The following is a 16878-nucleotide window of genomic DNA, read 5'->3' as shown; positions in this document are numbered from 1 at the left end:
GATTTAACACATTTGACTTACGTCACATTTGCGCTTACACGTTTGTACCCTCAAGTACTATTCAAATAACATAACAAAAGAGACAAAATAGGAAAAGAGCTCAAATGTCCACATAAGATTTTTACTTAGCTCTTTTTAGGGGTATTTTCATAGTTACACAACTTTGAGAAATAAAATACAATAAAATTAAAATAGATTGCAACAATTGTGATCGTAACACATACATGTACTAGCAAGAGAACCTTGGTACAACGATATTTCTAGATGTTGAATTCCTTATGTTGTTTTTAGGTTTTTTATCTGAAATAGTCCCTGTGATTTGCACAACTCCTCATTTTGATCCTTGAGATATGAAATCGATAAAATTGGTCCTTAAGTTTGTCCACAATCAATATTTTTTGTCCTTCCTAAAAAATCTTCATTAAATAAGAATAAAATAACAAAAATACCCTCAATTTTTATCAAATCATTTTGGCTTACTATTTATTAAATTGAGGGTAGTTGTGTCATTTTAATCTTTATTTAACATAACTATGCACGAAAGGACAAAGTGATTGATGGTGAACAATCTCAGGGACCACTTGTATTGATTTCAAATCTCAACGACCAAAGTGAGAAGTTATACAAATCTCAATAATCATTTTGGCTAAAAAGCTTTGTTTTACAATAATAGTAGTCCATGAACAAGTATTTACCGTAATACAAAATTACCTTTTGGAAATTTTTTTATCACATCGAATACAAATCGAATGAGGATCCTAGTGATCCCTCAATCACATCCGTTTATCGTACATTGTGAGACCAGTTTTCGTCAGGTACTGTTTACATTTAACTTTAAATAAAAAGATTTACAATAATTTATGACCGCACGATATACCATGAACGAATGTGATTGAAAAATCCCTCGGATCATCACAAAGAGAATACAGAGAGGACCCTCAGATATACAAATCAACCAAGCAAAGCAATTAAAAATGCAATTATTAAGAACACGGTAATCGAGGTATAATGCCGAAATTCAATTGATCAAACACGAAACAGGTTTTTAATATTTCCAGCAAACTGTAGTTTGCTGGCCTGATGAAGCAGGATTTACAGTTGAAATCATATAAGCATGTGTGACAAAAAGCATTTACAGCAGAATAAGTAGCATATACAAGAGACCATTGCAAAAAAAAAAAAATTACCGCCGCTTCTAAACCAGCTAACTTTAGGATTTCCGGTTTAAAGTTTTCAAGTACGAGCCGGGTTTTCGCCTCCCTTGATTTCTTGTGTTCCAAGGTAAGGCAGTCCTGGTAGAGGAATCTGGTTCTTCAGTTGCATTAGGTACACTGGAGTTTGTGGGCATCACTTTTTCTGAATACCGAACAGGAACATTTGTGGGCAACACAGTTTCCGAAACTGGAGCAGGACAACTGGTTTTCTGCTGTTGAGGTGATATGCAAGGCTTCCGTATGAACGGATCTTTAACTTCTAAATCACATGGCTCAGCCTTGACAGCATCCTTAGGTATAAGGTGTATATCCCCGGCCTGTCACAATACAACATAAGGGTTAACAGTCCATCTTCATGATTGATCCAGCATGATGGTTATAACACAGCAGCATTTAACAAGAACAGTGCCAAATCTATAAAAATGGTCAGTCACAAATATAATACAATAAATTTAAACCAAAAAATAAAAGCGTTTTGATCAATTCGTAAAGGAAACACTTACATTTTCAAGTACACTGCCAACCAGAGGCTGATCTGTGTTTACAGTAATACCAGGACGAGGGGTCAGCTCTGCAAGACTTGAAACTGCAATCTCAGGCAAGAATGGATCTCCCGTGTCACATTTAATACGCATAGATGCAGTGGATAAACTTTCGAACAGTAATCTATTTCCATTTTCACCACGAAAAGCAGGATTTTGAGCAGATCCCATCAATGCATCACAGGGTACTAGGAAGTTGTTAGCTGAAGAAATGTTTCCTTGATTTTCCTTCACAACCTTGTCCACTCGAGTCTTCAACTTCCATACTTTTGAATGTACCACTTCAATCTTCCAAAGAATATCTTCCAAGGAACTATTTCCATCCCTGAATTCAAGAGATGACCATATATCATTTGTCTCAACATCTTTATTGCCAGTGCAAGTTTTGTCTCCTGCTATATGGAAGATTAAAAAAGGGAATGAAAATAATGAACGGAAAATAACAAACAATGATCAAATAATCAATTAAAGTGACAGATTTCAGCATTCAAAAATATATACAGAACCTGCAATAGCATAAACCAAAAGAAACTTCAAAGTCCCAACATTTCCATGGAACAATTCAAATTCTTTAAAATTCCAGGAAAAGCGTTATATCAATAAAATGTTGTCTAATTCTTAAGAACGTAAGAGGTTAATGAGGCAATAAGCTTAAATCAACTTTAGCATATAATGTACTAAATTCTTAACACTAGGTTTTTTCCATGACAAGCTCTGAAAATCAAAAACATGTCGAAAGACCACAGGACTTCCCTGTAAACATTATGTTAGAAAATAAATGCACTTACAACTTGAGAATTGGACAAAATTGAAGAGTAGAAGATTCATTGTCTAACAATGCTCAAACAAAGAATTCATAGAAACAAAGATTTGGTCTCCTACGATAAGGTAAAAAAAATTCTCGCTGCAGTACTTATAGTGGTAGCAAATGCAATATGTGAAAATCCTTCTACTGTTTTCTTGATAGAACAAAAAAGGAGCAGGTCCCTAAGAGGGTACTTTTAACTTATCAAAATCTGAGCACTCCTCAGATAAGAATCGGACTCTTGCACAAAATTGAAGAGTAGAAGATTCATTGTCTAACAATACTCAGACAAAGATTGGTCTCCCACGATGAGGTAAAATAACCTCACTGCAGTACTTATAGTGGTAGTAAATGCAATAATGAAAAGCCTTCTACTGTTTTCTTGATAAGACAAACCCTAAGAGGGTACTTTCAACTTATCAAAATCTGAGAGCTCCTCAGATGAATAATAAGCGGTAGGAAATGAGCCTAATTAACAACTGAAAATGCAAATGCATATAAAGGATTTTAAAGGACAGACAACCGAATAGAAAGTCTCCTTCAATTTCTGAATTTCACTTTCCAGCACAAAGAACAAAAATTGGGAAACATCTATTTGTCCAATAAAATCGGTACTACAAAGATTATATCATCAACAGCATGCAATTAATATGTTGAGGCAGTGTTCCAATATGTGCAAAAAAATTGACTTCATTATGGAAACTAAATAAAAGCCAACAATCATGGTGATACACAACTATATTAGCCCTCGTAAAGTAAAAAAACAAAACAGATGCAGAAACAGAGGCATACACACTTATCTTTCATAGGCGTTTTGCACATGAAAATTACATGTATGCATACCCATAAGGAAAGTTTAGTGTACTAGCAAGGTACGCAACCACCAAAATTGTAGACAAAACAATATTCCGTACTTACCAGAATCACCCCAGTCTCCCTCCATGAAAACACCATTAGCACGAGACCTCTTACTTTCTGGAAAAGGAAAGAACATGAAACACAAAACAGATTTTTAATTGCCAACAATGCATGAAGAAAAGTTTTAGATATTCATACCATAGGAGAAAAGATTATGTTGGGACATATAACATGCTATATTGGTAGTATCTTCAACTCTCTTTCTTTTCTTCCTTTTCGTTAACTTTGACATTGCATCAAATTCAGACTGCTCTATTTGGGCATACTTTGCAAGCTGTAAATCATATTTTTTGTCCTGAGACTGAAGTTCCTTAATCTTCAGTTCCAGCCATTTCAAGCGCCACATAAGAGGACGTATAAACTTATTCCAATGAGTGGTCAACCTTTTCCTCCTAGACAATCAGATATACACATAAAACAATGTGAATGTCACAATAAAATACAGTTGAATCCAATATATATCATGGTTACACTATAGTGGGCACAACCATTAAAAAACTGAAATAAGTATATCTTTAAAATCAGAATAATTTGCAACTATGCCTCCTTTTTATTCACGATAGAATTGATCTTCATCAAAGTGGTAACAGATTTTAACATATGTAGCTGACCGGCAACATACCACTAATCGACCAGCTGTCTCACATGATCACGTCCCAAAAAGTGGGATCCTATCCCCAAATGATATTCATACTATTAGTAGCTAGAACCTGAAGGAAGGAGTTGAACCTATCCCCATCCAGTACCCAGAGATTAATATTCACCTCATTCATTCTCACCTTCCTTTTCCCTGGCAATGCAGGTTAGAACCAGGCCTAACTGTCACTCCATAAGATTTATTTAAATGAGCATTCACAGACAAAGGAAATTGTTCCAAAGAGTGACTCCAGCCAAAATCCATCTCTATCATGGCCTCAAGCTAAGAAAGCCCCATTTGACAAACTTAAATCAACAAATATTATCGAACCTCTATACATAATACGATTAATATTTTGAAAAATAGGGACCAGATTGCAAACAAGAGACTCGTCTACCTTACCTTTGTAATTGTATGCTAGGTGTGATATCTTTAATGCTACCCGATAGACAAGATCTAAGTAAGACATAAACGACATAACTCAAACCAAAATCATACATGACATAATTCAAACCAAAACGTACCTTGTTTCAACTGCACCAAAATATTCATCATAGAAAGGGGCGAACTCATTTCCATGCAACGGCGACTGAACTTCATCACCATCCGACACATAACCATTCTCTGTCCCTGAAGTTGTATCACCAAAAGAACTCGAACTCTCCGTCAAATCCCCGCATTCGCTTTCAACGATCTGCACAACATTAGGACTTGGAAACCCAGTTCTGTTTACCTCCACATTCTCCCTTACATTTGATGCAGAAGTTTGTCCAACCAATCGCGTTTCCATGTCAAAAATATTATCTTTGTAGTTACTTACACAAGGCATAAGTTTATCTTCTAGGTCTCGGTTGATACTTCCATCCTTAGCAACTGACAGTTCCATTCCAGTTCCCGACTTTGGTTTCGGCTCCAATTCAGGGCCCATCCTGCAAATTCACACAAACTAGAATCCGTCTTTTCAGAAATAAAAATAATAATTAAAACTAAATATGTGATCCCAACTCAATCTATAACAACAAAGCAGCCATAAGAATTCCCAATCAAACAAATCCGAGAAAACCCCACGCTACGGCCTACCCGTAATCTCAACCTTCTGGTTCGTAAGCACAAAATTTAATCACGTTTAACTGACGAAAGCCCACATAATCTTAACAATAAGTTAACAAACAAGAAATCAATCAATCAATGACCGTGGAATTATAATTTTTTTTTTTTTTTTTCGAAAACTACTATTGGAAACAGACAAAACTAAAGAAATCCCCAAAATTTTCTACTGCAAAATTCAACGCTAAATTTTGAAAAATTAGGAAATCGAATTCAAAAAGCTTAGTCTTAATACAAAAAGCCCCAAATTTAAGACATTCAATTGATGAAAACCTCTAATTCCAATAGAAACCATAAAACCCTAAGCCCTCGAAAATATATCAGAGGAAAGAGCGAGAGACCAACCTGGTATTGCAAAAACCTTTTGTCCGTGAGAGCGAGAAGGAACATGTCACCGCCGGCGCAGTTTAGCGGCGGTGCCAGTAACCGTATGCGAGACGAGTCGGACTCTGATTGGTTTGAGGGCAAAGATTCTCGGTGGGACTGTTTCTCGCTCCCCCAAGTCGCTCGCAGTTGCTCTCTCGTTTCTCTCTCTATTGAAGTGGTCGGGGGATGCGATCAAAACTTGGGCCGCACGTGTGGGTCCAAATGGAAAGATTGATGAATTGTTATGTGCTGTCCGCCTTGGAAGGGTATGTTTGGCAAATGGTTGTACTAGGTTTACTTACATATTCAATGTATTAAATTATGAATTAAACTTTGTTTTACATTATTTATTTCTTAAACTGGTTGCGTCATGTTACGCAATGATCTTTCATGTTGTGTTTTTGTTTGAAAATTTTCGACTGTTGTCTCAACATTTTGCGATCTTGTCAACCTTTAAGAAAACAACTTGTGATTAACTTGGCATATCGGGTAGAGAACAAATTTTTTTAAAAAAAAAAGATCAAAATTTGAAGATGGTATCAGAGCATCTCCCAAAAAGATGGCAAATATGTCAATTAAGATTAAAAGATATCAAGGGTTTTCTCTCTAAAGGAAATGTCATAATTGACGTGGCAGATGAGTCATTTAACTTTTTGTTTTCTAGTATTTTTTTTACAACAAATAAAAATAAAGTCGATTTTATTACTGATGTGTGGGGTCTCATAATTCACCAATAGAATACAACTTTTAAAATTATTTTTTTTCTAAAAAACTATAGACGTGAAATTTCGTCCTTGTATTTCACTATTTAATTTTTCGTGTTTCGTATTTACGTGAATTTATTTTATTTTTTGTCAAATTTTAGTTAGTTACAAAGTTTGATTTTTCATAATTAGGCTTTGTGATTTCCAGTGAATTTATTTATGATTTCATGAAGCATGGTTTATGAATGCATTTTTTATCTTACTGGTTGAGTAATGTATTTAAATGTTAATATAGTACATCTTTTAATTCATTGAATTGATTATTTATTGTGATTGTAGAATTGTTGTTGAAAAACAGTGTGATATATGTGAAAGATGAATAACAATCATGTTGCTAAATGGTTGCGTTAAGTAGTCTAGAACCTAGTGAACCATGCTTATTGAGTTCAATTGAGTGATTTTGGAACTTTATGTTTCTTGCCAGTTAATGCCTTGAGAAAGTTTAGAGCTTAACATAAAGGTGAACTACGAATGACTTGATCTCATCTTTGGATACATAGGCAGTCTAACACAAAAGTTAGATGCAGCCATAAAAGAGAAGAAATGATATCGTGTTGTTAAACTAATAGGTTGTTTTAGTCATGGCTTGGAAGTGAGGCATCATAGTTAAATAGGTACGTTTTGATGTCATGTGCTGGTCTTGGAGGTGTCTCAGGGGTCCAATATATAATAAAATAATAAGTTAACACATTTCTTGGAGACAGTTAGTACTACTGTCTAGTGGTATTCCTCTTCACTTCTAAATGAGAGATCTTATGTTTGATTCTCTTCAAAGACAAATTTAAATCACATTATTGTTAGCCCTACTCCCAATATCGTTGTCGTTGCCATCACCACCACTACTCCCAATATCGTTGTCGTTGCCACCATCTTTACTACTATGTCCATTTTTATTATTATGTACAATCATATCAATGTTTACATTAAAATTCACCAAACACTTTTACATTACTTTTCATATTCACAACACTTTTAAAAATACAGTTTATCAAACATTCAACTGCTTTATCTTACAACTGATTAATCTAAAAGCACAACATTTTTTTTTAAAGCACAACAATCCTAAATTGACCCTTAATGTATATATACCGTTGTATGCTACTGGTGGATTATGTGACTCATCAATAAATAATAATTAAAAAAGATTGACACCAAACTTTGTTGTTGTAAAAGAAAATGTTGGAGATCAAGCAGTTAAATCCCACATCACTTATAGCAACTTGGAAGAAAGTTAGGCACTGCACATCACATTTGAAATATTGAATAGAGATGCTATTATATACTGTAATATGAAATGACTATTTAAGTTGTATAAATTTTTTAGATAATATTCTGTTTCACTTGTCACCTGGTATAAACATATCGTTATACAAAAATAAAATTAATACATCCACAAATCAAATGTGATAAGCTAACATCACAATAATTTTTTTTTCAAGCTCTCAAACTCACGCTCACCCTTTATTGTAGAACAAAGGAAAATCCTTAACCACTAAAGGTACAGTAATCACACACTGCAATGCAAAACTTGAAACATAAAATTGACAATTAGGACACTTTACATGAGGCACTTCTATTTATATCGCCTTCAAGAGCATCCAATGCATTCCCTCCATCCAAAAGCATTTCCACCCTTAAAAGGCCCACGAGAAATAGGCAATTCAATTCTCTAAGTGAATAGTAGCTATCTAAGTGCACATCCATCCATAAATTAAATAATTCAGACAATTTATATTAAAATAATAAATGATAATTTTATTTTTTTATTTCAGATGATAATAAGAGATTGGTTGAAAGTATTTGAAAATATTGAAATGTGGTGGTGGAAGAACATGGTTAGGTATTGTTTGGGCCCAAAATATTATTGTTGGGCCGAGCAGCAGGATGTGCTCGGCCCAAGGTAATAACAAATACTCTGGGCCGAGTAATAAATCCCGGGCCAGCTGGCAGGGTCGGCCAAACCCTATCCTAAGTAGTCCGGATGAATAGAAAAGGTCGAGGAAGTCCTGGTACAACCAGGATTCTTGACCGGCAAGGAATGGAGTCTCGAAAAGAAGGAAAATTCAGAATCCCAGAGGGAGTGGGTTTGTTCGAGTTAGAGTCAAAACGGGACAAGGACTCCCAATCCAAATCAGAATTGGTTTCAAGGAACGGAGCACTATAAATACAAGAAATCATGCAACAGAAAATGACCTTCAGATCAGCATACAAGTGCCCTGCGCAAAACCTCTCAACACCTTGAGATTTTTCCTTTTCTTTTCCTGCCAACACACCTTCAGTTTGGATAAACAGCACTGTGGAAGCGCCCGGCGAGCACCTTCAGTTTGGATAAACAGCACTGCTGCCGCAGAATCAGCCGACCGAGAAGCATCTTCAGTTTGGATAAACAGCACTGCGTCGAGGTCGACCGATTATCTATCCAAGTCTCGGTCGAGAAAGGTTTTCGAACCTTTGTTGGAAGAGGTCACCTTGCTAGCCTTCTCGGCATAGTTAGGTGTTACGAATTACATTGCTCGGCGTACTGGTCGTCGAGTGGTTTTATGATTGGATACTCACAAGTGAGTTTCAGGGTTCGGCATTCCGACGGCCGAACTACGTTTACCATCAAGACATACATCACGTTCGAGTACCTGTGCCCATACAGTTTGGTCTCGATTCGACGTGCTTATACTCTCACGAATATAATCACAGTGACCGAATCGGGCTCGGACGATTTGTGAACTCCGCAGAATTAGCAGCCTTGTCTTCAGGCTGTAGAACCCAGAGACCGAGAGTGTTCCTTCCTCGGTCGCAATCGCAAGATAAAGAAGTCAGCGACGCGCTCAAAGCTACATCAACAAATTTTACTCCTCGGCCAGGCTCGGCCGACGAGTTGGCACGCCCCGCATTCGACCGAAGGACGTAGTTAGCTTATTAGTTACTCGGCCTGCGCGCCACGTAGGTTCTGTAATTTTTAGGGTCAACAGGTATTTATGAAAATAATAATAATAATTTATACATTTGTATTTTTAATTAATTTTATGATTTATTTTATAATTTTTTTGTATTTTTCATTAATCTTTATAATTCTTTTGTTAATTTTGTAATTATAGCTAGGGGTGCAACTCGGGCAAGTTAGGCGGGTTGGAAGGTCAACGCAACCCTAACCCAACTTTTACAATTCAGACTTGGGTTCGGGTTGGGTTTCATTCAGGTTCATTTGGACTCGGATTTAATTGGGTTAGGGTTCACTTGGGTTGGGTTCGAGTTGCCCAACTTTTTCAAGTTTAATTTTGTACCAACTTAGTTTCCAAGAATTTCTAAAAAAAAATTAGGCCAAGTAGCATCAAATCTAGCTAACTTTAATTTCATAAATCAATCTACTATAAAGCTTTAGGATTTAGAGACTATGAATATGAGCTGACTAATCAAAGCCTCTTATTCTCTAAAAGCTTTAGTAATTATAAAGGGTAATTTATTAAAAAAAAAAAATTTAGAAAGGGCGTTGGTTTTTGGACTTGGCTCACTTGGGTGTAGTATGAACATTAATTGATATGGGTTACAATCTGGTTAGATTGGGTTTGGTTAGTCAGCTTGGGTTGAGGATGGACAAACAAATGATCAATCCAACTCAACCCAGTCAATGAATGGGTTGAACTTGGGTTGGGTTCGGGAGGGTTATAACTAAAAAAAAAAAAACCCACTTGTTTGGATTTAAAGTCGAGTTGGACATAGGCGGGTTTGGATTGGCCCAACCCAAGTTGCACCCCTAATTATAGCTGACATCAGCCTTGCGTCACATGGTGTAAGAGCTAGGTTAGTCGATTCTAACTTAGATGAGCAACTAGGCTCCCCGACAACCCAGTGCAATGGAATGGGGTGGAGTAGTTGAGAAATGAGTGTGAATGCAGTCGAGCGAGTAAATGGGTGTGAATTCCAAATAAAAAGTAATGTAGTATTTTTATGTTAAGTTTTGGTTAGAATTATAAAAAGTTATAATGATTGGTTAAAATTCTATTCATGGCTAAAATTTTAGTTTTTTTTTAATTTTATTTTCCAAGGTAATACGTTGTAAATAAAATAAATATAAAGTAAAAAGCTTTTTCCATATAACAAATAGTACACGTTAGTTGACAAATTGTCTATGAGTTGTTTGACTCAAATGACTTTGAATGTTTGGTGGCTGTTAAAGTGTTTTTAGCACTGTTTGCTAGGATTATGGGAGCATTCATTGTGCGGGGATCGCTCATCTTGTTTTCCGTTGATCCAGTTGTTCCGTTAGTTCGTTCTCTTGGTGGTGGTGGCCTTTTGATGGAGCTCATTTGGCTTCTATTCCAATTTAGGTATTTTTGTTATTATTCAACTAGCCACATTTGGTTTTTTTTTTATTATATTTTCTTATTTGCTATTGGGTTTGTATTTAGGTTGTGGATTGCTTTTTGGACTTTTTTTTTTTGCTTGTGTTGGTCTTTTTATTTAATGAAAATAATCTAGTTTGACAAAATAAATATAAAGTAAATGTTTTGCATGTAACAAACATCACTTGAATAGAACACATTTTTTTTTCGAACAAAAAAAAAAAAAAAAAAAAATAGAACACTTGTTTGTTGACAAATTGTCAATGAGTTGTTTGACTCAAATGACTTTTGGATGGGGTTAATGGACACCTGTCTCCTATTTATGGCAATCGTCAGCTCCAACCTCTTGAAGGGTAGTTGGCTCCTTCTCCTTCCAGAAACTGTCCAACCCACCTGCTCTCTCTCTCTCTCCCTCTCCCCCTCTCTAAACATATGAAACACACCTGTCTCCTATTTATGGCAATCGTCAGCTCCAACCCCTTGAAGGGTAGTTGGCTCCTTCTCCTTCCAGAAACTGTCCAACCCACCTGCTCTCTCTCTCTCCCTCTCCCCCTCTCTAAACATATGAAACACAATTTTCTCATGAGTCCCAAACAACCCAAAATCTTAGGATTCTCAACTCTTAATCCCTCTAAAATCCTCGAAGGCCAAAGCTTTTGGCAACTAGAAGCAAAATCCAGTTGGCAACAATGGCTTCTCCACCAGTACCAGTCATTTTCTTCTTCTTCTTCTTCACCATCACTCTCATCCCACTAACCCACTCTGTTCCTTTCGTTGTTTTTCATGGTAATTTCTCTCATATTCTTGTTTTTCCTTTCAACTTCATGGGTTCCGCAGATTTTCTTTTATTTTTAGTGGTTTTTGTTGTGAATTAGAACAAGCAATTCAATGGAAGTTTGAATTTTATGCTGTTTAGTTAGCTTCTAGTTCTGTGGCATCATTTGCTAATTTTACCCTTTTAAGTTGCCAGTCTTAGCATCGGTTAGTTTGCTTTTATAGTTCTGAATTTTGTTGCCCAATTGGGTTGATGCTCTTACCTTGTTAATTTTGTGTCCTACATAGTTTGCTTGCACCTTGCTTCTCTGGGAAACTTATAACTATTTGGTGCCCGAATGTTGAGACGATTCATCGTCAATTGGATCATTGACAGTTTGGATTTGTTTTGTTGTTAAAAGGTGTACATAAATAACATTCGTTAACAATTGATTTTCAGTCTAGTCACCTAAGAATCATAGGTTATAAACATTTCGTTTTTCGGCCTTAGTATTTCCTCAGTTGAGAGAAGAACGAACGTTTTCTTAGAAGTGTATCTATCTATTTAGGTAGCTATCATGTTGTCCATGCAAGTTTGTCTTACATAAAGGAAGAAAAATAGTGGACTCACCGAATTGGTTGGTACTTACGAAGAAGTAGGAGCGTTAATTTTAATACAAATTCTGCTGATGACTTTGTTGAGTTGTTCTTTGCTTCACCCTTTCACTTAGAAAACTAATTGCTACCATTGTAGATCTTCTTTCAGTAATTACCTTATAAAATCTGATTGCTTGGGCTTCCGAAAGAAAGCGGTGAGTGAAATTTAATTGAAATGACTTCGTCTCTCAGATTCTCTGATATTTGCGTCTAGATGGATTAGTAACTCATTTTTTAGATAAATTCTTGTAGTATGCTGGGAAGAGTTGGTTTAATTATTAATCTATCATAATGATGGGGTTTTATTTGTATTTAATGACAGGAATCAGTGATAAATGCAGCAACCGAGGAGTCACACAGTTCACTGAGCTCTTAAGCAACTGGTCAGGTTCCCAAGGATACTGCATGTATGCAAAAAAAAATTTGTTTTACTGTATTTATGATGTATATGGGCATCTTATACACGAGTTTGTTTTCTGAATGTACTCATTTTCTTTTCTCTGTAGAGAAATTGGGGATGGATCGTGGGATTCCTGGACAATGCCCTTATCGGAACAGGTGACTCTTGAACTAATAGTACAAGGATTGCTTGTTATCAATAATGCTCCATGTGTAATTGTGTACACTAACTTATTATACTTCTGCTTGCAGACGGCCATTGCTTGTGAGAAGGTGGTGATATAGTTTGGTAATACATTCGATTCTTGATTCTAAAAATTTAATTATAAAATCTTTCTTAACAATTTTTCATGTCAATTACAGGTGAAAAATATGAGTGAGTTAAGTAACGGTTACAACATGGTTGGACTTTCTCAGGTGATTGGCAGCAGTTGTAAAAGTTATTAATTTCCTGGTCAAGTTTTTCCTTCAGCATCTGCTGCTATATGATGTGATGTTTCTTCCCCATCCATGTCGCGATGAAACTTCGTACTTTGTCAGATATAAAAGCCATTATGCATGTGCAATAAAAAGAAAAAAAAGACGTATAATTCTTCACCACCTGTACACATTTAGGCCTCATTTGATAGGGAGGGCTAACTTGGATAGAACTATTCACTACATTGAAGGCATTTTGAAGGAAGAAATGGATGAGAACTTCCATATTGTCCAAGTTGAAGATTACTCATGAAGAAAAGATATCCCTATCTGTCCCCACAAAAATGGTAGGATTAAAAGCGACAACTTTTCTTCATGAGTAATCTTCAACTTGGACAAAATAGAGAAGTTGTCGTCCATTTCTCCCTTCAAAATGCCTTTAATATATTGAATAGTCCTATCCAAGCTAATCCTCTCTATCAAACGAGGCCTTAGAGTGTTAAAGCTTTTTTCTATCTGGACTGTGCTATATAGCTGATGGCCTCACCTTGCATCCTTTTCCTTTGTTTTGTTTTGCAATCATGATGTACTGGCAATTGAGCGCAGATACGCTTCCAGTTTAAAAATTGAAGAACGTCTGACATGAAAGATGTACATAGATACAGTTGTAACTGTGCTCAGTTGTATTGTAGTTTAATGATTGCATAATTGCCTCAGTAAAAAGGTGGAGCAATTTTCATGAAATTTTTTGGAGTTTTAGACTTTTAGTTGCCTTCTATGATTGTTTTGTGATCTGATTGCGTTTATTCATTCTAGTTACTCAATTAGTCTTTTACTATTCAAAATTTATATTCGTATGGTTTAGTTGATAAGATATTCCACATTCCTTCTGTTTCACAGGGTAACTTGATTGGACGAGGAGTAATTCAATTTTGTGACGGAGCACCTCCTGTAAGAACTAACTTGACCATATAAGTGATATTTCCCTTCTCAGTTCTTTTTCTTAGCAAATCATTTTTCTTGATCGTACAATATGCTATAAATCAAGTGCTTTCCTGGTAAGGAAAGTTCATCTTGATCTAGTCACTCAATATGCTAGAAGATCTGTCAAGGCGTATATTCCTTTATCATGCTATTCAAAAGGGTTTTGTTACATTTCCTTGTTTTTTGCTACTTAGTGTATTGTACAACGATGAGTGTGCTGACTTATTTTTTTTCGTTATCAGTTTTCTAACAAACTAGTATTCCATTCTATTATCATTGTATGTGAAACAGGTGAAAAATCTCATATCACTAGCAGGTATTCATGCTGGTATCGCTTCTATTCCATTTTGTAAAGTATGTGCTTCTTCCACTTCCTTCTCTAGCTTCAGAAAATATTCTGTCACGTTGAAACTATTGATAATATATAACAAGACATGTGTAGGGTTCTTGTATTTCGAAAAATACTTCACTTAAATAAAGAGTTTGGACACAAAGCATGATAGACAGGACAACATCTATTACAAAGAATATTTAATTACTTTCCTAGTATGTAAGATGCAGATATTGTCAACACAGTTCAATTACGTCCGTTGTTCCTTAGGTAAAGCGAAAGCATCCTTAACTTAGAAGGACTCACAGTTGTGGAGAATTGTTCGGAAATATAATGATGTTTCCTTTGGAACAAAGACTTAAGTATTCACTTGAGCTATATTCTCTGTAATGTCCTCATTCGAGTAGTTTTTTTTATATAGAATCCAGTTACAAAACTACATTTCATGTGTCTCACCGCACTTGGAGCATGGCTTTGCTTGGGCCATGGTTCATGTTACTTCAAAATTAATTCCATGACTAAGTTATAATATTGTTTCAATGTAAAACAACCAGGATCTATACCATGAGATCGACAAGATATTGTGGTTCTCATTTTCATTTTCAAATTTTGAAAACCTGAAGTGAGAAACTTCGGCTTGTCAATATTCTATTTCAATCGTAACGTAATCAGAAGAGAAACAAAAAGGTTCATTTGGTCTTTCGAACCAGTGACAACAATAGACAAATCGACTTAAAAAGTGTTGTGGAAGGAAAGTATCGAATATGCATTTTGGTGTTGCCTACCAAGTGAATACATTAGTTTGTTATTGATATATCTAAGATTTTGCAGCTTGGTTTGACATGCTTTACATTTTGCAGTCCGAATGGATTTGCGTTCTTCTGGATACATTAATCAAGTCAGAGATCTACAGCGACTATATCCAGGTTGAACTTTGTTGAACTCTCAAGTTTCTAATTTGGTTTTTATTTTTTGCATTCAAGCTTCTTGAGAAAGTAAAATGAGTATGTATTCGAACGGGACACACTTGTCCTGTCTCTCCATTTTATTTTATATCCGTTGGTAATTTATACCATTTAAGTTGCCTATCTTTGATGGGTTTGCAGGAACATTTGGCTCCAAGTGGTTATATTAAAATCCCGACAGTGAGTACAATACTTCCGTTTTCAGCTTAAAACATTCCTTTTCGTTGGCGATTTCTTCAACCACATGTCCCCAGCACCAAGAGCTAAACTTGGTCAACTTTTCTGTTCTCTAGGACATCGATGCCTATTTAAAAGGGTGTAGGTTCCTTCCAAAGTTGAATAATGAAATCAAAGCGTCGAGAAATTCCACTTATAAGGAACGGTTTGCTAGCTTAGAGAACTTAGTCTTGATTATGGTGAGGTTTAGAGTTACATTTTTCTTTGCCCAACTAAAATGATCTAATTTGCAATTCTAACTTCTCTTTCTGATTGCGTCCCATGTCCGTCCATGATTAGTTTGAGCAAGACACTATACTGATACCCAAGGAGACCTCATGGTTTGGATATTTCCCAGACGGGGCCTTTGATCCTATTTTGCCTGCGCAAGAGGTAACTTATCTACTCAATATTTCCTGCGCAAGTGTTATGCTTTTGAATCCAAGACCGTGGAGAAAAGTCCATATTAGAAAGCTATAGGATTTTCGAGTATAACACGTATCGTCCTGCAGACCATGTTGTACACTGAAGACTGGATTGGTTTGAAAACCTTGGACGAAGCTGGAAAGGTTAAGTTCATAAATGTGTCGGGGGGCCATCTGCAGATCTCTCGAAGCGACATGAAAACGTACATTGTGCCATACTTGGAAGATGAAGACTCAACGCAGCACAAGATAGCAGAGCCTTCATTTCCAACAACACTTTCGTTAATCTGGAACAACTACTTGGATCTTGTTGGACTCGGTGAGTATCAGAACGTGGTGCTGAGGGTTGTGTAATGTGAGTTTCGGGGTTTACAGGTAACACGAAATATACAAAAGAACGCTCTGAAATGATCGCTACTACGTATATTCTTACTACTCCATGCACTATAGTCGAATGGGACTTGCTATGTCTGTTTATTTTTTGCACCATTGGAGAAGGGAGAGCGGGTTGCAGTGTAGAGACGGTGACGATTACTTTTACGATTGCCGGCTGCCGGCTGCCATATGGTTTCGTAATCATTGATGTAATACTTTGTTAAGCAATTTTACGGAGACTCTACATTGTAGTAGAGTATGTAAATGACTTTCCCAACTTTATTGTACTTTTTATCTTCCACCTTTCGGGCCATTACTTTCAACTAGACCTGTAAACGAATCGGATTTGGATAAGATCAGTCTCGATTCATATCTTGGTCCATTTATGATCAGATCATCAGATCCGCAGCGTAGTCACATAATCGGATTTGACTTGTCGACTCATATCCGATTAGTATGGGATTTGATATATTCCTTATCGGATCTAATTCAAAAATGTCATTAGTAACTTTTTTTTTAATAAAAGGGGGACAACTGATAGTAAGATATGGTTATCCATCCTTTTCGGATCTGGAGAGGCTATAAGGAATTTTATCCTACCCGTGATCATAGTCAAACAGATTCACTAGCTTAAAGCATCGAACCCGGGACCTTTTACATTTTAAT

At 36.1% G+C, this 16878-nt stretch overlaps 2 protein-coding genes across 5 annotated transcripts; one reads left to right on the top strand and one right to left on the bottom strand.

Moving 5' to 3' along the window:
* Positions 1–1022: 1022 nt before the first annotated feature.
* On the bottom strand, positions 1023–5772 carry LOC137734128 (uncharacterized). Of its 4 annotated transcripts, none has more exons than XM_068473419.1 (6): positions 5569–5772; positions 4641–5073; positions 3618–3871; positions 3480–3536; positions 1718–2151; positions 1023–1531 (listed from the first exon to the last, which is right to left on the bottom strand). In XM_068473419.1, the coding sequence occupies exons 2-6, from the start codon at positions 5042–5044 to the stop codon at positions 1211–1213; spliced, it is 1470 nt and encodes a 489-aa protein (XP_068329520.1). In that variant the 5' UTR covers positions 5045–5073; positions 5569–5772; the 3' UTR covers positions 1023–1210. The 4 variants fall into 4 exon arrangements, with proteins under 4 accessions (XP_068329520.1, XP_068329519.1, XP_068329518.1 ...); XM_068473418.1 differs by having other exon boundaries at positions 4641–5062; XM_068473417.1 differs by having other exon boundaries at positions 4641–5045; positions 5569–5771.
* A 5426-nt stretch (positions 5773–11198) lies between these two features.
* Positions 11199–16513, top strand: LOC137734620 (uncharacterized). The gene is made up of 12 exons (XM_068473862.1): positions 11199–11476; positions 12423–12507; positions 12607–12658; positions 12752–12772; positions 12863–12916; positions 13817–13867; positions 14192–14254; positions 15092–15157; positions 15338–15376; positions 15490–15612; positions 15713–15805; positions 15925–16513. The coding sequence occupies exons 1-12, from the start codon at positions 11380–11382 to the stop codon at positions 16189–16191; spliced, it is 1011 nt and encodes a 336-aa protein (XP_068329963.1). The 5' UTR covers positions 11199–11379; the 3' UTR covers positions 16192–16513.
* The last annotated feature ends 365 nt before the right edge of the window (positions 16514–16878 follow it).

Source organism: Pyrus communis, chromosome 5 (assembly GCF_963583255.1).
Source record: "Pyrus communis chromosome 5, drPyrComm1.1, whole genome shotgun sequence".
NCBI classification, from domain to species: domain Eukaryota; kingdom Viridiplantae; phylum Streptophyta; class Magnoliopsida; order Rosales; family Rosaceae; genus Pyrus; species Pyrus communis.
This window is presented reverse-complemented; position numbering and strand designations above follow the sequence as displayed.

What these genes read in the sequence shown, in the direction of transcription:
- LOC137734128 (XM_068473419.1), bottom strand. Translation starts at nt 5,044, where the DNA reads ATGGGCCCTGAATTGGAGCCGAAACCAAAGTCGGGAACTGGAATGGAA. An exon ending in TTTGGTGCAGTTGAAACAAG is followed by an intron (nt 3,872 to 4,640) that starts GTACGTTTTGGT and finishes CTGATTGTCTAG; the next exon opens with GAGGAAAAGGTTGACCACTC. An exon ending in GGGAGACTGGGGTGATTCTG is followed by an intron (nt 2,152 to 3,479) that starts GTAAGTACGGAA and finishes TCTTCCATATAG; the next exon opens with CAGGAGACAAAACTTGCACT.
- LOC137734620 (XM_068473862.1), top strand. Translation starts at nt 11,380, where the DNA reads ATGGCTTCTCCACCAGTACCAGTCATTTTCTTCTTCTTCTTCTTCACC. An exon ending in CAATGCCCTTATCGGAACAG is followed by an intron (nt 12,659 to 12,751) that starts GTGACTCTTGAA and finishes TTCTGCTTGCAG; the next exon opens with ACGGCCATTGCTTGTGAGAA. An exon ending in TTTGTGACGGAGCACCTCCT is followed by an intron (nt 13,868 to 14,191) that starts GTAAGAACTAAC and finishes TATGTGAAACAG; the next exon opens with GTGAAAAATCTCATATCACT.